Source organism: Hippopotamus amphibius, chromosome 6 (assembly GCF_030028045.1).
Source record: "Hippopotamus amphibius kiboko isolate mHipAmp2 chromosome 6, mHipAmp2.hap2, whole genome shotgun sequence".
NCBI classification, from domain to species: domain Eukaryota; kingdom Metazoa; phylum Chordata; class Mammalia; order Artiodactyla; family Hippopotamidae; genus Hippopotamus; species Hippopotamus amphibius.
The window spans coordinates 145,425-170,802 of NC_080191.1; the positions used below are offsets into that span (position 1 = coordinate 145,425).

Here is a 25,378-nt window from a genome sequence, read left to right on the forward strand (position 1 = left end):
GGTGCATGGGCTTAGTTGCTGTGGCATGTGGGATCTTCCTGGCCCAGGGATTGAACCTGAGTCGCCTGCATTGGCAGGCAGATTCTTAACCACTGCGCCACCAGGGAAGTCCCTATATTTTGGATATTAACTCCTTATTATATACGGTTTGTGAATAGTTTCTCCCATTCTATAGGTTGCCTTTTCACTTTTTCCATTATTTCCTGTGCAGAAGCTTTTGTTTGATGTACTCCCACTTGCTCATTTTTACTTTTGTTGCCTGTGCTTTTGGTGTCATATCCAAAAAAAAAAAAAAAAAAATCACTGCCAGGATGAATGTCATTATTCCCTATATTTTCTTCTACAAGTTTTAACATTTTAGGGCTTATATTTAAACATGACTTTAATCCATTTTGGGTTGATTTTTGTATACAGTGTAAGGGTCCATCATTTATTGAAGAGACTATTTTCTCCCCTTGTGTATTCATTCTTAAGAGCCCTTGTCAAAGATCAATTGACAACATGTGAGGTTATTTCTGGGCTCTCTATTCTGTTCTCCTGACCTATATGTCTGCTTCCACACCAAAACTGCAGTTCTGGTTCCTTCAGCTTCCTAACATAGTCTGAGATCAGAAAACGTGATTCTCTAAGCTTTATTCTTCTCTCTCAACATTCTTTGGTTATTTGGGGTGTTTTGTGGTTTCATGCAAATTTTAGGACTGTTTGCTCTATTTCTGTAAAAATGTCTTTGGAATTTTGGTAGGGATTGCACTGAATCTATAAATCACTTTGTGTAGAATGGACATTTTAACCATATTAATTCTTCTAGTCCATGAACTTGGGATATCTTTCCATTCACTTGTGTCCTCTTCAATTTCTTTCATCGTTTTATAGTTTTCAGTATACAAATCTTCCACCTCCTGGTTAAATTTATTTCTAAATACTTTATTCTTTTTGATGCTATTATAAATAGGATTGTTTTCTTAACTTTTTTTTTTTTGGATACTCTGTTGTTAGTGTACAGAAATGCAACTCAATTTTGTATGCTGACTTTATATCCTACAACTTTACTAAATTCATTTATTAGCTCTATTGGATTTTTTTGGTGGCATCTTTAAGATTTTCTATATAAGAGATCATGACACCTGCAAACAGATTTTACCTCTTCTCTTCCAATGTAGACGTCTTTTATTTCTTTTTCTTGCCTAACTGCTCTGGCTGGAATTTCCAGTACTATGTTGAATAGAAGTAGTGAGAGTGGGCACCCTCACCTTATTCCTGGCCTTAGAGGGAAAGCTTTCAACCTTTCAACACGATGTATGATGTTAGCTGTGGGTTTGTCATATGTGGCCTTTATTATGTTGGGGTACATTCCTTCTATACTTAATTTGTTGAAAGTTTTTATCAAGAAAGGATGTTAAAAAACACATGTAAACAAACAAATGTATAAACGTAAATTTATAAAGAAAGTATTAACAAAACTAAAAGGAGAAACAGACAGCAATGCAATAATAGTATAGGACTTCAATGCCCTATTTTCACAATGGGTAATTCATCCACAAAGAAAATCAATAACATTGAACTTGAACTACACTTTAGATTAGATGGGCCTAAGAGACGTATGAAGAACATTCCATCCAATAGCAGAATACACAGTCTTCTCAGGTACAAACAGAACATTCTCCAGGATGGATCACATGTTAGTCCACAAAAGAAGCCTTAAAAATTTAAGACGACTGATGTTACGTCAAATATATTTTCTGATACAACGGTATGAAACTAGAAATTAGTAAGAGGAGGAAAATTGGAAAATTCACAAATCTGTGGAAATTAACACATTCTTGAACAACCAATAGGTCAAGGAAGAAATCAAAAAGAAAATCAAAATGTATCTTCAAGCAAACAAAAATGGAAATACAACATACAAAAACTTATGGGATGCAATAAAAGCAGTCCTAAGAGTGAAGTTCATAGCAGTAAATCCCTACCATAAAAAAAGAAAGATCTCAAATAAACAATGTAACTTTACACTTCAAGGAACTAAGAAAAGAACATACTAAGCCCAAAGACAGCAGAAGGAAAGCAATAATAAAAGATCAGAGCAGAAATATATGAAACAGAGATGAGAAATTCAATTAAAAAGATCAATGAAATAACACTGGTTTTTTGAAAAGATAAACAAAATGGACAGACCTTTAGGTAGACTAACCAAGAGAAAAAGAGATAACAAAAAAAATTAAACAAGAGATGAGATATAACTGATACTACAGATACACAAAGAACTGTGACTACTACAAACAATTATATGATTAGATAACCCAGAAAAAAATGGGAACATGGATACGTTCTCAGAAACCTACAACTTACCGAGACTGAATCATGATGAGATAGAAAATCTGAGCAGACCAATCAACGAGAAAAGACACTGTGAGTCAGTTATCAAAAATATCCCAGCAAAAGCTCAGGACCAGATGGCTTCACTGGTGAAATCTACTAAACATTTAAAAAAGAATTAATGCTAATCCTTTTCAAACTCTTCCAAAAAACTGAAGGGAAAAGAACACTTCGAAACTCATTTTACAAGGACAGCATCACCCTGATACTGAAATCAGACAAGGACACCACAAGAAAAGAAAATCACAGGCCAATATCCCTGATGAACACTGATGCAAAAATCCTCAACAAAGTATTAGCAAACTGAATTCAACAATACATTAAAAAGACTGTACATCTTGATCAACTGGGATTTATTCCAGGGATGCAAGGATGGTTCAACATCCCCAAACCAATCAATGTGATACACCACATTAACAAAATGAAGACTAAAAATCATACGATTATCTCAATAGATGCAGAAAAAGCATCTAACAAAATTTGACATCTTTTTTCTTCACAAAGATCCCAATATGTTAGACAATAAAATGTCTTCCAAATAATTAAATAAGTGTGAAATTACATTTCATTATGAGTAATAAATTTGTTTCACTTTCATTTTCAAACTGATACATGGAACTTTCATCAGAAGACTTAACTGCAGAGATAATTTATATAACATCAAGATTACAAAAAAAAATCACTGCACTGGTTTTTCAAATGTAATAAAGATTATATCAACTCAATGGCTTACTTAAGCTTGCTAAATGAGCACAGATATTTTACTGACAAGTTACAATTTACTTATTACAAAGGGGGGAAATGATATTCATGGAAGTCTACTCTTTCAGTCTAAGGAATGAGAAATTTATTTCAAAGTTATGCAAATAAGCAGCAAAGAAACAGAACTTCTAGAAGCAGCAGTGGTCTCAAATTAGCAAAAATGAAAGGAAGAGAATGTTAAAATTTAGACAGTAAACATTGACATGAAAAAATAATCTATTTCCAAAGCTGGGAAATAAGGTTGTAGGTCCTATAAGACTGCATGAAAAGTGACTAGACATGCAGATGTCATTAAGAAGGACCTGCAGGAAGTGGTAAGGATATTTCAAATGAAAGAGATGTAAATGTTTTAAAATAGCAGGAGACTATATCCCTTCTTGGTAAATACCAGATGGGATTCTAAAACAAGACAAAGTCAGGAGCTGTGCATACAGAGCTGTCAGTCAGGGTAAAGCATCAAGTGCAAAGACACAAACTGGACTGTGACTTGTTTGGGGTTTATTGTGTTTTTAATGACATCAACTAAAGGACACAGCTTGTGAGCGCCGGTGAGCACGTCTGAGAGTGCTGGGGCACTCCCAAGCTGTGGGTGCGGCCCGGAAGATGACCTGGCAGTCACAGCAGCTCCAGGCCAAAGGCAGACAGCTGCTAATGAAGGCCCTGTCTCCTAACCCCTAATCTAGATTTTTTTATATTATCAAAACCCCAGGGGGGTGAGTTCAGGACAACTGGGGGCTTAAAATTTTAATTCTTGGATTATCTGAAAATTCTTCCATGGAAAGGATTTCTCTAAACTTGGAATCATTTAAACTATTTTTTAACAGCAAGAGGCCTTCAGGGCTCACAGATAAAGAGCAACACACGCACCGCTCGTTCGTGGCGTCATAACACGGCTTCCTGTCTGACGCCTGATGTCTGCTGAGCACCCAGGTGTGTCCACATGCCATGCTCTGGGCAGGAGTCCAATCAATTCTAAATGAAAAGAATGACACAACAGAAACAGACCCAGGAGCCTTACGCAGAGTCACCTCTCCCACCAGGAAGGTGAGAAGGAAGCTGGTACCTCCTTCTCTGTGCAGATGCTTCTGAGGACCAAGAGAAGATACAGTTGGACTTTACTTTTGGTTAGAATTTATAGTTAGAAAATAATTCCTGGAAAACAATCACCTGGGAAACATCATCATGACCTATTGTTAAAGGTAAAACAAGTGGGACGCGGAAAGACCCCAGCTCATGACAAGAGGTCAACCCGCCGAGTGTCACAGACGGAGAGACCGCGTGAGGTGCTGACAACCACTGTCTGGGGCCGTGGAAGCGGGCTCAGCCCCGCAGCACAAGCCAACAGTGGCTTCTTCACGTGATGCGAGGGGGAAGGCCGACAGGGACGTCGCTGCTCTTCTGTGACGCTGGGTCTAGACCCCAGGCCAGCCTCTCCTCAGGGAAGACGGGATGCCTTCACTCTGAAGGAGAGTCCTGGGTTTCACGGCCGGACTCTGCGTCTTTTTCCGTGCACACTTTTTCTGGAGGAAGCAAAATCATCTTGAAACCAAGTTAACTCAGCTCCCTGTTGGGAGGTTAAATTCAGATGTTAAAAAAGGGCTCTTGTTTGGCACTTGACATGAAAGATTTATGTTATAAAGGTCGATGTTTTACTTCAATCTCTGATAAAACGGATTTATTCTGAAGATATACGTGGTGGACTTACCCAGAAGATGACTAATATCTTCTCCACTGGTCAGGCTCATACTGTCTACTTCCTGCACCAAACAGACATGAAAACAAGAAACAAGAAGTAAAATTCTCTAAAATTCAAACAGAAAAATGGCACATTTCTGAGTACGTATAAAAACAACACCTGAGTGGCACCGGGGCCAGAACTTTATCCTCTTTTCAGCTGTGGCCACCTGTCATTAAAGCTCTGTTCCATAATCACTCCGCCAGAGGAGGGAGGCAGTCCTGTGCACAGAAGCGGTGTCAGGACTGCTCCCCGCGATGCCGGCTCCAACCGTCTGACCTGCATCCGCGCAGCTGCCGCTGCCAGGGGTGCCCGGAAGTGCCCACGGGCGCTCTGCCGCACGCAGGAAGGCACACGCGGCTCCCTCCACGGCAGAGCCCAGGGCTTCCCTGGCTCTGCCCATGGGCTGCTGCCCACGCCCCGCTGTCCGCTGCAGTCACCAGGGAACCATCTCACAAGTAAAACAGCTGATGGCTTTTCACATTTAAGATGTAACACTTTTCCAGCAAATTCTCCGTGCTCCGCTGACCGATGATGGGCAGTCTTGTCACCCACATCCCCGGGGGGCGGTGACAGGAGAGGGTCAGAGCAGTGGCCAGAATGAGGTTTCCAGGCGCCACCCTTGTTATCCCAGATGATCAGAGGCAGCTTTACAACCGCCCAGACCTCCTACAGAATTACCACAGAGAAGTGAAAACCTGAAGAAATCACAGGCAAATTTGTAGCTACTGACTGTGGAATTTAACACATCATTTCTCACCAGCAGCATGGAAGAGCTTACAATGTTCTCACTTTAGCTGCCAGCCAGCATTTTAAAAGTTCCGAAAGCTTTGATGCTCACCCCTTAGTGAGCGGAGGTTCACACCTCTGCTGGTCCAGGGCCCCACCCCTAGTTCACGGGGTCTCAGCCCAGAAAGGCCTCACAGCCTGTGATTCTCACCTCCCTCCACCTGGCCCAAACGGAAGGCTTGACTCTCATCAGGCCAGGGGGCGGCCGTGGGAAACCTCTCAACTTCTGAGCAGTCACTGAATACGCTTGTTTTGAGGCATTTTTAGTTTTTCACTGACAGGAAGAATTCTGCCTGTTAACTCTGACCTGGAAATAGTGACAACTTTTGGCTTGGACCAGCTCAGTATCTCCAAAAAATACTAAAACAGGAGTGCAAAAGTAGACAAAACCAGCAAAGAAATGTGCTGGTCAAGTAAAGATGACATAATTCAATCACAGTATGAAAGTCAAACAGTGGGTTACCTGACCTGAAAAAACATGTTCCTGTCCTAATAAAAGACTGTGTGTGTGTGTGTGTGTGTGTGTGTGTGTGTATGAAACATATTCTATATGGAAACATCTGCAATCAGGAAACACGTGCACTGCAGTGACATGTTTCAAGCACTCCATGTCAGGCAACAGGCAAGTGTACACACTCTGCTTGCTTACGTGTGTTCTGCCGGACCTCCCCCCAGCCCGCCCCTAAATTCCAAAGTCTGATACCAACTCAGCATCACCACCTCAACCTGCCTCTGACCAGGCCTCCCGGAGGAAGTTTTTCAGCCCAGCCTTCTGGCACTAGCACCCCTGGACCTCGGTGTGGCTACTGCGGCCCTGACAGAGCAGGGGTTTCCTTCAAAGACCACTTGTCAGACATGTGCACTGAGGCCACAGAGAAAGCACCCCCAGGGCACCGGGACCAGCCTGGGGATCACCGACCCCTGAGACGCATCACGCGGCACCTCTGGCCTCACTCGCTGAACCTGCAGTTCTTCAAGTCCAAGTATCGACCTGGGTCCTGTGACCTGCACCTGAGGTTCGGCAGTGGGACCTGTGGGTTCCAGAGCTCAGGTCACTGGCAGAGGGGGAGGAAGTGGGCAGACAGCATGTTTCCTGAGGTGGGGGGCCTCTGCTCTGCCAACATGCCTGATGCCCAAGACCGCGCTGGTAACGTACCAGACACGCACATGCCTTGCTGGCACGTGCCCTCGACCCCCCTCACCAGCCCAAGGTGGTGGCACTGCATGGCCCTGTGCTCCTGCAGGTGACAACTTGCGACCCTCCATCCTCCAAACCCAACCGCTTCCTAGAACCATTCCTCCTGAACCTTAAATGCTGCGAGACCAACGAGGAACCCCCCATTCTCCAGTCACCAGCTGCCTGGCCACCCTCTGGTCCAGTCCCAGTGACCAACTGCCACCTCCAGCCTCCCATGGGCCTTCCACGTCCGGGTCTCCTTGTCCTTCTGAGTTGACCTGCTCACTCTCAGACATGCGTCTGTCCTCCGCTGTCTCCCCTGACAGCCCTCAGCCTGACCGCAGCCTCCACAGGGGCCAGAACACACATGCAGAACACATGAACACAGGCAGCACCTGGGCCCCCACACAACCCGCAGGGCCCCGGCTGCTCCCTGAGGGGCCCGCTGGCAAGTCACGTGGGGTCTCGAGAGGAAGACTCCTCCCCGGCAGGGAACCAGGGCTGATGGTATCTCCTTTTCCGCCCTAAGGAAAGTCACTCTGGTTTTCTAATTTGCGTGAGGAGAAATTCCCACACACTACTACTGTCTGCCAACAGAATTCAAAGAAACCACTTTGTTTACTGTAGATCCAAGGAAAATTGCTTCTCCTTCTTCAGTGTTAACCTCCTCCTGAAACTTATGCCACCACCAGGAAGTACGGAGGGAGCCAACATTCACAGCCTTTCTTCCTTGGCCCCGGCCAGCATCCAGAGAAAACTCTGACCGGGTGGAGGGCAATGCCGCAGAGAGGACCTGGTGCTTAAGCGACAGCTTCTGGTTGTGTGTCAAGTGACGGCTGAAATCACACAGGCCAAGCCTGCACAGTCAAGCTCTGCCTTGCTTGCTTTATTTTTAAAAAACAGCTTTAACTGAGGTATGATTGACTTTGTTTGCTTTTTAACAAGAAAAAACTCTAATAAAACAGATCAACGTAAAAATATGAAGAGAAACACCAGAGTTAATGCCAGGAGAGGAACAAGATCTAAGGAAGGACACTGGTAAGGGCCACTGGGGGCTCAGTCCATCAGTCCTTTCTCTCCGGCCCTCACAACAGTCTGCAGGCGGGCCCACTGCCCCAGGTCAGAGGTCAGGGAACAGCCCCAGGGGCTCTGCAATTGGCTCAGGTCAGGCCTCTGGCAGGTGGTGGACCCAGGATCCGAGACAGCGTCTGCCTGCCGGGACCCAAGTGAAGTGAGAAAAGAAAGCCTACAGCATGCACTATTCTACAGGCTTCAAATGCAAGGACCCACCAGGTCCAGTTCCACCTGGCGTGGGGCAACGAGGCCTGCTCCTGATGGTGTCCCAAGGTGTCCCTTACTCACTCCACAGGGCCACCGTCCCACCGTGAGAAAGCAGCAGCAAACGACCCCAGGACTCAGCTGGAAGGAACCCAGGGCTACCTGGGCTGAAGGAGAAGCCGTTCGAGATGATGCGCCGTTAGTGGGCGGCCTGGCGTCGCCACGTGCTCCACTGCAGGCAGCGGGGTCACGGCCTCTCCCAGCTGGTGCCCGTCTCAACCTGCTCGCCCCAAGGGGGAAGGGACAGGCCCGAGAGGCCACGGTGAGAGCACGGGGCGGGGTGGGGGACATGGCCGGAGAGGCGCCGGCTGGCGGCCTGTCTTCTCTGCCTCAGGAAGCCGGGAGTGGACTCTGCAGGAAGGGCTGACCCAGGCACATTGGGTCAGGTAGCTAGAGACGCCTGCCCGCGCGCCCCTGCCCACCTCCCACTGCCTGCCACGGTCTCCGGGGGCCCGGCTCCAGAGGAACCAGCACCTCACTCGTGTCTGGGATGGGGGATCTGGGCCCCACCTGGCTCCAAGCCCACCACGCACCTCGAAGACCCCAGGGCTGGCTCCAAGACCCAAACCCAGGCAGAACCGCAGGCTGTTTCCTGCTCTGCACTGAAGGCTGTGGGCTCTGGGCATGTGGTCTGCTGCCTGACCGCCATCCCCACTGGCACCACAGTCCACACACAGCCTGACCCAGAGTCCGTGTGGCCACATGGCCGTGACGACCAGCAGCGGCCGCTCACAGAATCGGCGTCTGGTTAAAGACAAAGACCTCTATGCAAGGCAATCTGTAACATCTCCACACATTTCAGAGGCTGCAGAAGCAACAGAAAACACAAAGGTGTGTGTGTATTTAGAAGGACAAAATTATAAATCTTAGGTAATTCAAAAGTCTATACAGTTTGGCTCTCAAAATGGTAAAGGATTTGAATTGAAATACTGGTGTGAGGTTTTCTGTGTATTTAAAATGTACATGACAACGTACCAAATCCAACTTTATGCGTTAAACCAGGTACCCATATGACATACGTAAGAAGTCAAGGGTCCATCTTACTTCCCAGATGACACTGTAAGGCTCTCAGCTATAAAAGCCAAGTCACAGAGCACAAGAAAACGCTGCTACTGGTAGAATGCTACGTTCTGTGTTCTTATTATAAGTATGTATGTGTATGTAACCTTTACAAGCGCCTTCCTCTGCGTAAGTTACAGAAAACTTGGTCTTGAACAGATGAATACATCGACAGAAACGTGAATAAAGGGACAGGGAGCAGAGGCAGACCAGCAACGTGCAGGGCAACCCCGTCTCTGCTTCACCAGGCAAGCAACCAGACCTATCAAGATACTCTTTTGTTTATGTACTTGTAAACATACAACCTATTTCCAAAGCAGCTAAGCGGCAGTCTCTGGAACACCGCCGCCGCCCCGCCGGCCTCTCACCTGGCCCCGGGTCCCTCCAGTGCTGTCCGCGGCCGGACCGGCTGTACCCGGAGCGCGTCCTGTGGGAGCTGGATCCCTGTCAGCCCCACCGCCCTGTGGGGACACGTGATCAGCACGTCAGCGGCTACCAGACGCTGCCCCCCAGATGACAGTTGTGTGGAAGAGGGGAGCAAGGCAGCCCCGGGCTGGCAGCTGCCAAGCTTCCGGTGTCCTCACCATCACAGAGAAAGCCCACGAGAGACGCAGATTCTGGGGTCACGGCACCACGGCCGGGCTGGGTCAGGGCTGCCCAGAAACCTGTTCCCAGGAGAGCCCACGTGTTGATAAGCAGGGTATTTTGCTAGGTTCCTCACAGCGGGGCAGTCAGTTCTGGTTTCTGCCTCCCCGGACAGTTGTCCTGGGCGTGGGGCCAGACGCTGCTCTGCGCAGAGCTAGAGGCCCAGGCCTGCACCGCTGGCTCCCAGCACGCGGGACTCGGACACGGTGGGCCTGCCCAGGCCGCCTTCTGCTCCCAGCTCTCCACAAACCTCACCAGCATGTGACTGCCTCGCTCTGACTTCCTCTCTTGAATTCCTAAACCCCGACGCCTTCTTCTGTCTTTCCTAGAACTCAGCACTAGCAAGTCTAAGTATAAACTTAAATGTGATTTTAAACAATATCTTGGTACTTCACACTGCTGCATAAAGAAAGAAGGCCAAGCCTGCCCGACACTGTCCAAAGGGGCGAACCAGCGCTCTGAGGACGCGGGCAGACGGCCTCGCGCTGGTCCAGCCCTGCGACTCCTGCCCTCCACGAGCACTCTTGCCTGGCTGAGGGCAGGGAGCTGACTGAAAGGCCCCAGGACAAGTGTCACTGGCACCAGCTCTGTCCCAGGAGGAGGAGACAGCGGCCGGGTGCAGGTGGACTGCAGGGCGCTGGGCTGGGGGCCGAGGGCTGAGGACCTGCATGGTGCCAGTGAGTCGCGGGGCCCAGGGAGGGAGCCGCAGAACCTCAGGCTGTACGTGAGAAGAAAATAAGGTCGTCGTGGACAAAGAAAGGAACGGTTTCCAAATCACGTAAATTGACACATCATATCTGTTGGAACAGTTTCCTCCATAACGTGGAGTAACAGGACGGCCCAGGTCTGCCATCTGTGCCAGAAAGAGACCACAGGGCTCCTGTTGGTAATGAGGAGCGACGGTACTGCAGCATTAAGCTCACGCCTGACAGCTGTGAAACCACAGGCTGTCCTAGGGCTTTAAACACAACTCATCACACGTACAGTCCTCTTAGGCCCGAGTGCCGGACTCTGAAACGCAGAAGAGGTTCAGGCGTTCAAATCCCAGCGGCTGCTGCGGCCGAAACAGTCCGCCTCCTGCGGTCTGCAGCCCGCCTGCCGCTGCTCTGTGGACAACTCACTAGTGACGGGGTCCTGGGATGGTGCTCGCTGGGCCGATGGCCTGAGGGGGTGCTGCCAACAGACGTGGGGAACAGGTGACGCAGAGAGCACGCTGCCTGTTTCTTTCACGAGGATTAAACTTCCGCTTTGGGGTCTCCAACCCTGCCCGTCTCCAGGGGCTGGAGAGGGGAAAGGATGGAGAAGTGGCGCGGCCAGGAGGGAGTCTGTCACGATTAGGAGCAGGGAGCGGCTGGAAGCCCCTTCGCGCTGTACTGACTGGCAGAAGCTGGACGCCACCCGAGGCCTGACTGACCTCATGGCACGAAGTCTCTCGGAGTGAAACGTGCAAGGCTGGCGTGAGCAGAACTGAAGATAGACTCAGGGGGTAGGAACCTGGGGTAATTCTCTTATTCCATCAAGAAAACATAGGGTTGCTACAGTTACAGGTATAGATCCTACCCAAATGAGGACATGAAAACATGACTAAAATGAACTCATTAACACAATGAGCTACTGAACAAGACTCCGACATCACTGACTAAACAAAGAAGTATCCAATCAAGGAGACAGGCTTTTTTATCTATCAAATTAGTTAGGAAAACAAACTTTTAAGGGGTGTCAAGGATGCATGAAAGGGAAACTCTTAATCCTGCTGGTGAAGGTGTGAAGTGACCACGTGATCTCAGAAAACAAGTTGGCAACGTTTATCTAAAATCCAATTACGTTTGGCTCTATAATTCTGTGAATGGGAACTCTATCCTAAGGAAACAACACACAGAAAGCATCATGTATAATGAGAAAAAAACGAAAGCTCAAGGAACAGAGGCTACTGGCAACTCGATGCACGTGGTGGTGGGGATTCGGTCTAAGAGGAGCCTGACCAGCGTGAGCACGGCCTGCCGGAAGCCAGTGCCGAGGAGAGCGGGACACACACGCGCACAGCACAACCACAACGAGGCAACAACACAGAAGAGCACCCGTCAACGTCCGTCACCTTTGGGGACAGAAGTAAAGGTTACTTGGGTTTCCTTTTTAATTATTTTCTTTATGTTCTAAGTATTTCCCATATACTTTTATTATGAGAAAAAGTAAATCCAAACCTTTGTCAAATAAAGGCCCATCAGCCCAGCGGCGTGCGTCCTTCAGGGCCTCCTGGAAAGGGGGCTGAGCCCCAGAGGAGGGTCCTTAACTCTCAGCACAAGAACCCTCTGAAAACTGTCTCCTAAGGGACCGGGGCTTAAGCTGCTCAGGAGCACACTGCCATCTTCATTTCCCTTCTTGTTCCAACCTCATCAGCCTCTCCTTGCAGCTGCACACGGCAGCGCGGCCCCTCCTGGGACCGAGTGGCCGGGGCCCACCTGAGTGGTGCGAATGCCAGTGCCGCCTGCTGGCGATGGGTCTGTTCTCCTTCGCGCAGGCCTTGCACACGACGGACTTCAGGGCATGGAATCTGGCGAGCCGGGACCTCTGCAAACAGACCAGACGGGGCGGGGCAGCATCAGACACAGGCAGGCGCGCGGGAGATGCAACCCCACGCGCGAAACTACGCCGGGTCCTGCGCCCCAGGACGCTGCAGGGCTGTGGGTGAGCTGAGTCTCCCCTCCACACGGCAACTCGAGAGGGCCTCAGAAACTGACCTTCTCCTGCGTGCCCTGGAAAGACGACAGTGGCGGCTACATCCTCTCTGTCCTCTGCAGGTTAGATAAGCATTTCCAAAAGGGCCTTCACATTCTGTTGTGACACCTGTGGCCCTACCACACGATCGTACCTAAGACAACCGTGCCGGTGATGTGCGATCACCTCAGTTCCTCTTGGCTGTAAGACAGTATATGGGAAGAGCAATGCCACAGACACATGGACACGCCACCTTCCCTTTCTGCCTGACCTGGACTATTGCGTACTCGCTCCTACCTGCCCTAACTTGTTCCACAGCAGTAAGTGTGAGCCTGTGATCATTCTGTACGTGCTCAAGGCACTAGAAGGGAAGGAAGGGAGGGAGGGGTCTGTGACAGGTGACGTGCCGGCTGTGTGTTAGCCTGGCTTACTGCTGCCTTTCACTGATTCTGTACTAAAGCCACAGTTACGGGACACTTTTGTCAGCACTCTGCTTTTGCTGACTGTACGTAATGTTGGCTGCTTCTAAATTCTGAGCACTTACATTCCTATGACACCTGGATTGTGTCTGTGTGTGAAACAGCGCGGCTGACACCCAACCGTGTTTCCTATCTGGTGTGAAGGCATGCAGCACTGCCCTGTCTCGGACCACTCAGCTCTCGCTGATCGCAGGGTCCTGTGGGTACTAACACACGTTCCAAGCGAGCCTGGCCGAGGCCTGACTTGGAAGTCTTCCAGGAGTTGTGCAGCAATTGCACTTACAAAACCAGAACAGAAACCAACGACCCCAACTAAACTGTCAGCCTGCAGGGAACATTTTCAAGTAACAAATCATCACCACTCCTATCGGATCAGTCTGATGTCCGCAGAGGCAGCTCTGCAGGGAATGTGCGTTCTTAATTCCAAAAGGGAAAAAAGAGTGAAAGCACTGGAAAATGTAAAGTGTGCAACACCGGGTGGACACTGCTCGCCCGCCTCCGCATGCGTTCTGGAAGAAGCTCCAGCGACGCTGACCCTGAGGCCCGGGGCACAGCCCCCAACGGGAGGCCACCAGCAGCCTCACAGGTTTCTGGGTCTGTTTCAAAGCCTGGGATCTGCAGCTCCTCAGAGCAGATTTCTGGGGTCTGTCCCTGCAGTGACGTGACCGGGAGGACAGACAGTGCTGCCGACCCTTCTGACCTCCCGCCAGGGACGCCGAGTTTTCAAGCTGCATTTGAGCAACCGATTTCAAACCTACTTTTTCTGAAAGTGAAGAAAACTGTGAACTCACATCTTGTTCCACAAGGGCCTCCGCCGTGTACCCCTTCTCAGACTGCAGGTACTTCTGATGAAAGAGCTTCCCGTCGAACAGGTTCCAGGGCATGAAGCCTGCTGTGCTCCAGGGGCAGCCGCAGGCGCTGTTGACCAGCACCAGGGTGGTCAGGCCGCGGATCAGGAGGGCGCCCAGCTGCACGGCCCTGGGGTCGACCTGGTCGAGCTGCAGAGACAAGACGCACGGAGGAGGTGAGGAGGCGCCACTCGTGCAGGGAACCAGCGTGGCTGTGAGGCAGCCGGGCACAGTGCTCGGGGCAGGCACCCGCTCTGCACACAGATGCCCTCGGAGCTGCAGAGGCCAACGCTCGGACCTGCCAGGAAGGTGACAGGACCACAGCCTCACGTCCACCAGCAAACTTTCTTTAAAAGCAACGGCGAAGGAAGAGAAGCAAGACAGGGTCATCTTAGACACTGATGAGTCCCTGCGTTTTTAAAAAATCACACTGAGCTCTAATTGTGAGCATTACTAGAAATTTTTTACATGGATGTCGTATCATTTAAGAAAAACATGGCTTATCACTGCATAAGGTGGATGGACTGATACTTCTCATAAATTAAGGTCACACCCATACCAAATATTTATTTTGTTGTCAAACCTCCTTCCTGTTCTCGGACACAGTAGGGGCTCCGCTGGGTGGGAACCTGAGAGACAAGCCTTCACCTTCATGTTCCTGGAGCTCGTGGGCTCTGCTGACCACACGCAGTGAACTGACAGCCAGCACGTGCCCGCAGGGTTTTGTTAACAAGGTGAGTTCAGCTCCGTCTGCTGGCATCAGGTGGATCTGTGTTGCTCAAAGTAAACAGCAGCGATTTTAAACGTCATTGTGTGTCTCACATAGTTTATAAATTGGAAATAAAGCAGGAAGAGGGACAGACGTTTACCCTCTTTCTAAGTCAGGTCTCACCTCCCTTACTGAGAAGAGAAGACCTCCAGGTCTCTCCAGCCGCGCCCTCTCCCGGCTAACTGCCCCTCGCTGCCGGCGGCACCTTGCCCGTCTCCCGTGCTCCATCATCCAGCCCTCGCTCTCTGCACCCGCACACACGTGACTGTCTGTCTAGAGCAATGCCAGCCACGTCAGCAGCTGGGGCCCCGGGTGAGGTTTGAATTTAAGTGCAGTAAGATTAAATGCTCCATTACTCAGACGCACCAGCCCACCTCAAGTGCTCAGGGGCCCGTGTGGCAGTGTCCCTCGGCACAGGCCCGCCTGCTCGCTGCTGGACGGCTGGGTTCTCGTGTCCTTTCTCCAGCTCCTGAGTGCCCCACTTTGCAAAATGCCCGGCCCCAAGGCTGCCTTGCAGGCCACACGGGTGGGGGTACGTCTCAGCCCCAGGTCATGCACCCACCACGGCCACTCAAGGCCAGGTGAACTGACACAGACGCTACATACGTTCTGAGTATTAGGGCAGCTCCCTCAGGAAGCATATTTTCCTGTAATGGAGTCCATTTCTGTTCATCTCTTCTACACCTGTCTGTCTCTTTTAAAGCAAATTTTAAGTGAAGTATACCAAGCCCCAAAGCACAGATCCTATGTGGGCTGTGTGAATTTTCTTTTCTTGTTTTTTTTTTTTTTTTTTTAAGAACTTTTATTGAGATACAGTTAACATACAATAAACTGCATATATTTAGAGCGTACTATTTGGTATCACAATCTCCCAACTTATTCCCCCCCCCAACCCTCCCCTCTTTCCCCACTTGGTGTCCATGTTTGTTCTCTATATCTATTTCCACCTTGCAAACCGGTTGATTTATACCATTTTTCTATAGTCCACATATAAGTGTTAATATACGATATTTGTTTTTCTCTTTCTGACTCACTTCACTCTGTATGACAGTCTCTAGGTCCATCCACGTCTCTACAAATGTCCCAGTTTCCTTGCTTTTTACAGCTGAGTAATATTCCATTGTATGTATGTACCACATCTTCTTTATCCATTCATCTGTGGATGGACATTTAGGTTCCTTCCATGTCCTGGCTATTGTAAATAGTGCTACCATGAACACTGGAGTGCATGTGTGTTTGTGAATGATGGTGTTCTCTGGGTATATGCCCAGCATTGGGATTGCTGGGTCATATGGGAACTCTATTTTCAGTTTTGCAAGGAAACTCCATACTGTTCTCCATAGTGGCTGTATCAATGTACATTCCCACCAACAGTGCAAGAGCGTTCCCTTTTCTCCACACCCTCTCCAGCATTTACTGTTTGTAGATTTTCTGATGATGCCCATTCTGACCGGTGTGAGGTGATACCTCATTGTCATTTTGATTTGCATTTCTCTAATCATTAGTGATGTTGAGCAGCTTTCCATGTGCCTCTTGGCCATCCGGATGTCTTCTTTGGAGAAATGCCTATTTAGGTCTTCTGCCCATTGTTTGATTGGGTTGCTTGTTTTTTTGATATTGAGCTGGATGAACTGTTTATATATTTTGGAGATTAGTCCTTTGTCTGTTGATTCGTTTGCAAATACTTTCTCCCATTCTGAGGGTTGTCTTTTCGTCTTGCTTATAGTTTCCTTTGCTGTGCAGAAGCTTTGAAGTTTCATTAGGTCCCACTTATTTATTTTTATTTCCATTACTCTAGGGGGTGGATCAGAAAAGATCTTGCTGTTATTTACGTCAAAGAGTGTTCTTTCTATGTTTCCCTAGGAGTTTTATAGTGTCTGGCCTTATATTTAGGTCTTTAATCCATTTTGAGTTTATTTTTGTGTATCGTGTTAGGAAGTGTTCTAATTTCATTCTTTTTCATGTAGCTGTCCAGTTTTCCCAGCACCATTTATTGAAGAGGCTGCCTTTTCTCCATTGTATATCCTTGCCTCCTTTGTCATAGATTAGTTGACCGTAGTTTATCTCTGGGCTTTCTATCCTGTTCCATTGATCCATATTTCTGTTTTTGTGCCAGTACCATACTGTCTTGATCACTGTAGCCCTGTAGTATAGCCTGAAGTCAGGAAGCCTGATTCCGCCAACTCCATCTTTCCTTCTCAAGATTGCTTTGGCTATTCGGGGTCTTTTGCATTTCCATACAAATCGTAAAATTTCTTCTTCTAGTTTTGTGAAAAATGCCATTGGTAATTTGATGGGGATGGCGCTGAATCTGTAAATTGCTTTGGGTAGTATAGCCATTTTCACTATGTTGATTCTTCCAATCCGAGAACATGGTCTGTCCCTCCGTTTGTGTCGTCTTTGATTTCTTTCATCAGTTTCTTAGGGCTGTGTGAATTTTCAAACGAATCAGGCAACCACCACCTCGGCCACAAAGCAAATGTTACCAGCACTGCAGGAGCCCCTCTGCCCCTCCCTATCACACCCACTGCCCCCAAAGGTGGTGCTGGCCCACTCCTCAGGCATGAACGGGCTCACCTGCCGGCGCATTGACGGGACCGACCCCGGCAGTACACGCACAGGCTCCAGCGTCCCTGGGCTGACGCTGCTGGGGATTCTCCAGGCTGTGCACCCCTCTGCGCGATCATATACCACTGCCTGCGGCGCTGACTGGGGATGCTCTGAGCCCATACATCACCCTGGGGACAACGCGCATCTTTAAACAGCCCAGGGGCGCATCCTGTCAGCAACGCCTTATGGTTGCCAGCGCAGAGACGTTGCCCAACTATTGTTTTTTCCTAAGTATTTTATGTTTTTTCTTTGATGTTAGTGTAAACACAAAAAATGTGGGGATTATTTTTACTTGTTATTTTTTTTTGTAGAATATACTTGGATGGTGTGTGTTGACTCTGCACCAGCCCCTGTTACATCTGCTTAGTAACTCCCGTGGTGGCCCTGCAGATGTGGGTTCTCCACGTACACAACATGCCACCTGTCAATAGTGATAGCTGCATTCTTTTCTTTCAGTTTAAGGCACGTGGTGAAAGAAGGCACCCCTGACTCACTCCCACCATGGTGGAACAACTTCCCCTATTTTGCCATCACGTCTGATTTCTGCTGTAGATACTCTTCATTAGAGTGAGGAAACGCCCTCCTAGTCCTGGTCTGCTGAGACCTCTTACCACAAACAAGCACTCAGTTCAACCAAACACATTCCCTGCATCCCGTGCGGCGCTCATGAACTGAATCACACTGGTTTTCAAATGTTAAACCAAGTTTGTGTTTCAAAAAAAACCAGCTGGTTGTGTCGAAAGCGCAGAAGATTTTCACAGGCTACAGAATCAAAATCTGAGGCTCTGAGGCTACCTTCCAGCAACAGAGAAAGTCACACAGCAACTCTTCTTCTTCCCCAAGCAACTGGAATTCAGGGGATACGTCAGTGTGGCAGAAGGCGGACCCTGAATCCAGACTCAGAGTCGCTGGTGAGCATGGACTAATTCCACGCGGCTAAGGTGTGGCTTTACCGATAAAAGCCATAACTAAAAGCGGCCCGTGTTTTGGAAACAGGATTTAAGGTGCTCTGGAATGAAGATGAGGAGGGGCTGAGCCCCGAGTGCCTCCTGCTGAGGTGATGGAGCCTCTAACGGTGACACAGAAACGGGAAAAACCAGTTCTAATGCCGCAAAGCCTCACAGTAAATATTTAACAGTAAACAGCTCGGCTGTATGGTGTTCACATGCTAAGGTGTTCGCAGTTACATACACATGAGGCCAAAAACCCTAAGCCAGGGTGCTCTGTCCAGGCTTCACGGGGCGACCGTCGTGAAACTCAGCGGAAATCCAGACATGGTGAGGAGAGCACTGCAGACACGTTACTGCTCGCCAGAAAACAAAACAAAAGCAAACATGGGTTTCTCTGGTCTGAAGGCCGGCTGGACTCTGGAGGACTCTGCCCCGACGGTCTCCGTGGCTACAGCTGGACACAACCATACAACACAAGCCCGAGGAGGCCGCCTGACCCCTGCCCGGCAGGCGCACGCAGAACAGGGTGCTGGGGCAGCATCCCCACACATCCATCTGCTATGCAGCCCTCCTGCGTTGGACAGGGGTCCCACGGCTTCCGTGAGAGCTTGTTAAAGGTGCCTCTTGAGGGCAGAGACCACCCCAAATGGGGCCGACCATCCACTGATCTCCTCCCCTGGAGGTTTCTCATGTTGTACTAAGTATCTTACCTTCCCACCTCTTGAAACTTTTCATTCGCAAAAGAAAACTTTTATTTGCTGAAGGATGCTGTCGGGCACACACCCACCTACGCGCGTCACACTCAGAGCCCCCAGGTTCTCTGTCTTCAACAGCGTGGCACAGGGGCTCGAATATACCACTGACTCGAATCAAATACTAACATTCTCCCGCAGCCTAGCAGCTTCCCCAACTTCAGCTTCCAAACCTCCCTTCTCTGTCCAGTGCCACCTCCTGCCGGGAAACGAGACGTGATGATGGTCACGGGGAGGCAGTGGGGCCGGTGGCAGGCGGGCGTCTGCACATCAACTACACAACCACAGACCGCGTGTCAGAGGCAGCTCAACTCCCCAGGATGGGGAGAGACGGGAGCCAAGGGCAGCGGACGGGAGTCAACCCCATGACGTGTGACGCGTGTGGGGGAAGAAGACAGAACCACAGGAGCAGCGCTTTGCTTCTGTACGGAGGACCCAGACACCACGTCGTAGGCCCTGGAGAGCCATGTGTCTTTACGTGAGGGTAACACAACCACATCTGTCTGACACGTGTAAGCCTGTGAGAACAAGGCAGGGGTGAACTGCAGGAGGGCTGCCCACACAGGGGGCACTTTAAAAATACCTGTTGGATTACACGTAAATAAGTGACACGATAAGGCTGTGTGGGGAACCTACCACCTTCTGGTCCTATCTTAGAGGGAAAAAGAAATCCGATGTGGGGCACGGTTCAAAAAGGCACCCAGCAGTAGTGCCTCCAGAAATCTCTTCCTTCTCACAGTGCACAGGGCAGGGCTGGGTTCTGGCGACCACAGGCCACCATGAGAGACAGCAGGTGCTGCCCCAAGGAAAGAGCGAGGCCTGCGCGGGTGGCTGTTACACAGCTCCTGCCCTCAGCAAGTGGAATAAAAACGCCATTTCTCCTGTACACGCTGTTATCCAATGTCACTTCTTACACCGCATCTTTAATCCAGGGAAGAGTACACGCTGTGGAGACGCATTCCTAGAATTTAAACGGACACTTGCAAGGAGCAAAAGGGGAAGAGGATAAAATGACGTAAGTGAGAAACTGGCAAAGGCTGTCTGTTTCAGGACTGGGCTGTCCGCAGCACCCCGCAACATCACTAAAACACCCACGGTACACCGTGGAAACACTGCAGGTTTCCCCACGCACAGAAACAAAATCTCCACCCGGCCAAAGTCAGCGGCCGTCTCGAGCGTGCTGGGTCCAGCAGGACGGACGGGCCTGCCTACCATCCAGGTCTCATCCGCAGCCCGACGGTGCAGGGCCCTGGGGAGGCGGCCTCTGAACACACACGTAACTTCCAGCTTGATCCTGACCTACACCCAACGTTCAGAATGGATGACCACAGATAACAAAGAGGAAAAACAACTTCCACCAGAGCGTTTTCTGGCCTATAGAAAGGACCCAAGAACAGAGGAAAGAAGAAAACACGCAGCTTGGTTTTTCTTCACAGAAAACTCGGTGACAGCGGAAATAACCACAGGAGCAGCAGAGCCCATGCACGTCTCGCAGGGTGGAGCCTGCTATTCCCACGGTGTCACCACCCACACTGTCCACACCAGACCGTATCCTTGGCCCTGACCTCTCTCCAGACTCAGAGCCACCTGAACACATGCAGACATTCCATGGCTTCAAAGCTAGACTCACCTCCTCCTCTGTCACCTCCTCTCAGGCAGCTCTTCAGCCTTGAGTGACCCAGTCAGAAGGAAGGGTGCTCCAGGACCCATGGCCACCACGAGGTCCACCACTATGTTTACAAGTATAAAACTGCAGGAAGAATAGTTAAAGGCTAATCTTTACAAGAAGTGTAGGAAGATGATATCTGAACTATCAACCATAATTCCACCCTTCTTCTTCCCTTTCTTCCTTAAGGGCTTCAGTCACCTAAGACTCTGCACCATCAACACATGGAGACAGAAAAGGGTAAAACTGTCAAGTTCTGACCTCTGACTTTCAAAAGCCTCACCCCTGGGAGAACCTGAAAGACCTCAGATCCACCCCAGGTGTGAAGAGTCTGAGCAAGAGGAAGGGGCAGACCCTCGGGGTAGAAGGAGGAGGGGCCACGCACGCGCGTGGGGCTCCGCGCGCTGCAGGAGGACCGCCGGGCAGCCAGTGAGCTCTGCCTCCAGCACCGGCGGCCCCGGGAAGAAACTCTGCGGAGGTGTCTGAGCGTCGCTGCCCAGCTGGTGTGGGAGGGGAAGCAGGCACGGGGGCAGCAGGGCAGGGGAGCCAGGCCTCCACTGGGAGAGGGAGGGGGACACAGCGACTCAGGGGCGCCCACCGGCTCAGCCCCGGGATACACACCACAACCTGTGGGGATGCGGTTTGTAAAAGAAATTACGTCGTTATAGAAAAAGAAAAGTGAAACTGAACTTACATCTGAGGTCCGCTTCTGCTGCAGAAAAACACATTTTATGTGAAAGGTTCTTATTCATGAAGATAAAGGACATCTGCCAACACCACAGTTTATACAAATGTTAGGCAAATAGACAATTATTTGAGTACCTACAAGGCACAGGGTTCCAAGGAAATTATAAACACTTGGCCTGCCCCCACCCTGCCCCAGGAAGGATGTATCTCAATTCATTTGAACAAATACTAGCTGAGTCCCTGCTAAGTTACTCAGAAGCATAGGTACCAGAGAATACACAAATATGAGTAAAGCAGAGTCCTCACTCTTTTTTAAAAAAATTATTTAATGAATTTATTTATGTATTTATTTATTGACTGCGTTGGGTCTTCATTGCTGCACACGGACTTTCTCTAGTTGCGGTGAGCGTGGGCTACTCTTCATTGCCGTGCGCAGGCTCCTCACTGCGGTGGCTTCTCTTGTTTGGGAGCACGGGCTCTAGGCGCATGGGCTTCAGTAGTTGCAGCACATGGGCTCAATCGTTGTGGCTCACGGGCTCTAAAGCACAGGCTCAAAAGTTGCGGTGCACGGGCTTAGTTGCTCCGCGGCACGTGGGATCTTCCAGGAGCAGGGATCCAACCTACGTCCCCTGCGTTTGGCAGGCGGATTCTTAACCACTGCGCCACCAGGGACGTCCTGAGTCCTCACTCTTGAAGAAGCCACAAGCCAAGGAGTTTTAAGAACAGTCTGAACAACACGAGAAAGGGGACAAGTATCCAAGCGTTACAGCAAGAGACCCTCCCTGAGGAAGGAAAGAACATGGCTCTGAAGCAGATCCTGCAACACTGGAGACAGGGCCGCGCAGCACCTGTGCAGTCACCAAACACACAGTAACAGGAGTAACTACAGGCACCTGCAGAAGGAGAGAAGCCACCTTTGTGAGGGCTTAAAAAGAGGTGGTGACGGCCGGCTCTTGGTGGGCACGGAAAGCTGGGGTCTGTGAAGGGCCTGCTTCGCGGGGCTGGACTGCAAGACAGGCACCAGGGTAGACTGAACCAGAGGGCTTGGAAGGCCAGGCTACTCGGAAAAGTGCAGATTCTGAGTATAAAAATCTTTAGTCTACCCTGAGGTATGAGTGGCCTGGAAAGGGGAGAACAGAAGCTACAAACAGTTTCAAGGTCAGGGTGGTGACGTCTTAATAACCGAATGTCCGTAGCAGGAAGCAGTAAGACGCTGTAACATCTGCTTATGATTCAAGACAAAAACCCAGCCGCGGACAGCTCAGGCTCTGAAGTTCAGCAGCCACGAACCTCGCTAGGCACGCACACATGGACCTTCCTCGGGCCGTACGCGTCCACGGGGCCAGCTGGCCAGCTCTCAGGCCCACAGCGAGGGCTGCTGGCCAGCTGTCTGGGAAGGGCAGCGAGCATCGTCCGCAACCACTTGGCTTTGTGGTTGTGGTGTGAACGCGGCCACAGGCGACGTGTGCGTGAGCGTGGCTGTGTGGGTGGCGGAGGCGGGGCTGGCACGCTGGGCTTGGCCCTGCCTTGCTCTCTCTCGCCCGAGTGTACACCCTGGGTGTCTGGTGGGGGAGAGACCTACCCTCTGAACCATCACGGCCTGGAAGGGCAGGCCGAGATCTCTCCCGACTTTCAAGGAGGCGCCCCACCTGTTCCTTTGCTGCCCCCACACCCACACGTCCTCACTTAACCAGGGCCCCCAGCCAGAGCTCTCCTGGGGGCACAGCCATTCTCCCCAGCCTCCTCTCGCCCGGAGAACCTGCCTGAGCACCGCGGACGGATGGACGTGGGGAGGAGCTGTGACCACCCTCGTGGCCCGTTCCCTCGCAGGCTCGTCAGCCGTGTTCCCCACTGTCCACCTTTATGGTCCCTTCAAGACGCGCGTGGTCACCCCGAGAGACCGCATCTTCTGGACTAAGTACCAGGACCTGTAATGTGATGCAGACCCATGGAACGGGACCACTGCCACAGCCAGGCGCTGGGCCTTCTGCACTCACGGCTGCAGGGACCCTGGGCCCTCTCACAAACCTCTCTTCCCTCCCAAAGTCACTCAACAACATTCTGCCCAGGAAAACCACGTGCAAGTCACAAGCATTCCAGAGAGAATACAAATGAGGCAAGTAAGGAACCAGGTTTCCCACCAGTCTGCCTTCTCGTTTATCTCATTTAATCTGTTTGGAGTACTAATCTCCTGTGTCTACACATCAACTTCAGAAGTCTGCTAAAACTTTCAACAGATTCTATTTCTAGAATTCTATTCATTCATTCATCTAGTTCTGAGCTGCCTAATAATAAAAGCATTTTTCTAAATCTCTGAATGTACTGTTACACAATCCTGTGTTTCTGATGGCTGTTTCAGTGATTTAATCAGTGAAGCATCAATCTCAGGGATTTATTTTGATATGCTGTAAGAACGTGACCTCAATACGTCCTCAAAGCATTTTGATCTTTTCTACAGGATTTAAAGTGTTTGATTTGGAAAGGGAGGACTCACCAGCCAGGGCAATACCCGCAGAGATGTGTACACCTGCTTGATGAAGACGTGTACACCTGCTTTTCACACGTGCTGCGTTTGCTCCCCGCTCGAGAGGTGCGTGGCTGCTGGGGGGACGACATGACGCTGGGAAACTCGTGTGGAAGAGGAGCCGCGGCCTCTTAACATGGCTCCAACACGCTTCAGTGTGTGAGCCCAAGACACGGGGCTCTGAAGGCACTGCCCGAGGCCCTGAGCACTTAGTGCCAACACACAGCACTGCCTTCAATCTAAGTATTGACCAGCCCCCATCAAGAGAGCAGACCAGCCCCAATTGTCACGTGTCCAGTAAATCTTGAAATGTCCTCACGGGGACGATGAGATGCTCTGCTCACGGTAGACCCCTAATGTGGTACAGCTCAAATTTCAGAAAGAATGTTCCTTGCCACTAACTCGTATTTCTTTTCCTTTTAATTCCCCAATCAAAAATGCTCAAGAACTTTCCGAGGAGCCCTGGTAGTGCTAGGGAAGGTGGCAGCCGCCTCCTGTAAGCTAGGCCTCGGGGGCTCACACAGGGCTCACCGAGCACGGGGGGTGGGAGAGGTGAGCCAGGAATATTCCAGCAGTTGGGGGCCTCCCTCTGAAGGAGGTTGTTTACAGTTTTGTTGGTTTCAGGGACCCGACGCAGCAGAGATGAACAGACAGGCAAAGAAAGCCCCAGTATCTCTTTGGCTCATTCCGAAAGAAGAGCGTGAGAGCAAATTTAAACCACGGAGCACCTGGGGCGGAGCAAAGAGGCTCTGAGAGCACACGGTCTGGCCAGGACGGCAGGCCTAGGTGCACTCTGCTTGGCTCAGTGACAGCACGTTTCATACAGGCCTTTACACAACACTCTGGGCATGTGCCCAAGTCTGACAACACACTGGGGGTGCGCAAGGGAGCTGTGTCCAACCCTTTCACATTCCTGGACAAGCACACAGGGCGCCTAAGTTAGAGGTACTAATCGCAGTACCTTCCTGAGGCCCAGGGCTCCTCCCATGACCGCCTAGTGGGCAGGAACCAGGAAAGGACTGGAGCGAGTGACCACAGGAACACACACATCACGACATGTCATACCTTACCTGTGATTATTCCTCTGGCAGCGGCATCCCTGTCTCAAATGATACAGATAGAAGACTCTGAGAATCCACCCTCCCCCTTTCAAGCTGCTTAAGAGCGGGACTTCACAAGTTACTTATTCGCTATACAATTCATAACATTACTTAACTGACTCCCTGCTGGCCATGCACCTGTATCTATCTACACACATGCATGTGTGTTCACCTGGGCTATACAAACCAAGTAAGAAAGAACCACGTGAACAGACCCTGTCCTTTAGAACTTTAAGCTAAACGCACACATGGACAGCCTACGATGTGACAGGAAAACTAGCAAGTACACAACCCGCATTCAGAGAGGACAGAGTGGCAACTGGAGAATGACTGACACACAGACGGCCCGGCCCCACCGCACTCCCAGCACCTGAGAGACCGGCGTCCTTCGTCACTGCCT

General features: G+C 50.1%; 1 protein-coding gene across 15 annotated transcripts in view; it reads right to left on the minus strand.

Annotated features, from left to right (window-relative positions):
- Positions 1-1,422: 1,422 nt before the first annotated feature.
- FAM120B (family with sequence similarity 120 member B) overlaps positions 1,423-25,378 on the minus strand; it is a 68,002-nt gene continuing 44,046 nt past the window's right edge. For 13 of the 15 annotated variants that reach the window (XM_057738005.1, XM_057738003.1, XM_057738014.1 and 10 more), the window contains 2 exons: positions 13,864-14,070; positions 9,526-12,446 (listed from right to left, as the gene is read on the minus strand). In XM_057738005.1, the coding sequence (XP_057593988.1) occupies positions 12,246-12,446; positions 13,864-14,070 (408 nt within the window). In that variant the 3' untranslated portion in view covers positions 9,526-12,245. Of the gene's footprint in view, positions 4,700-4,840; positions 4,893-9,525; positions 12,447-13,863; positions 14,071-25,378 lie in introns of those variants that run through there. The other 2 variants (XM_057738007.1, XM_057738008.1) reach the window with 2 other exon arrangements.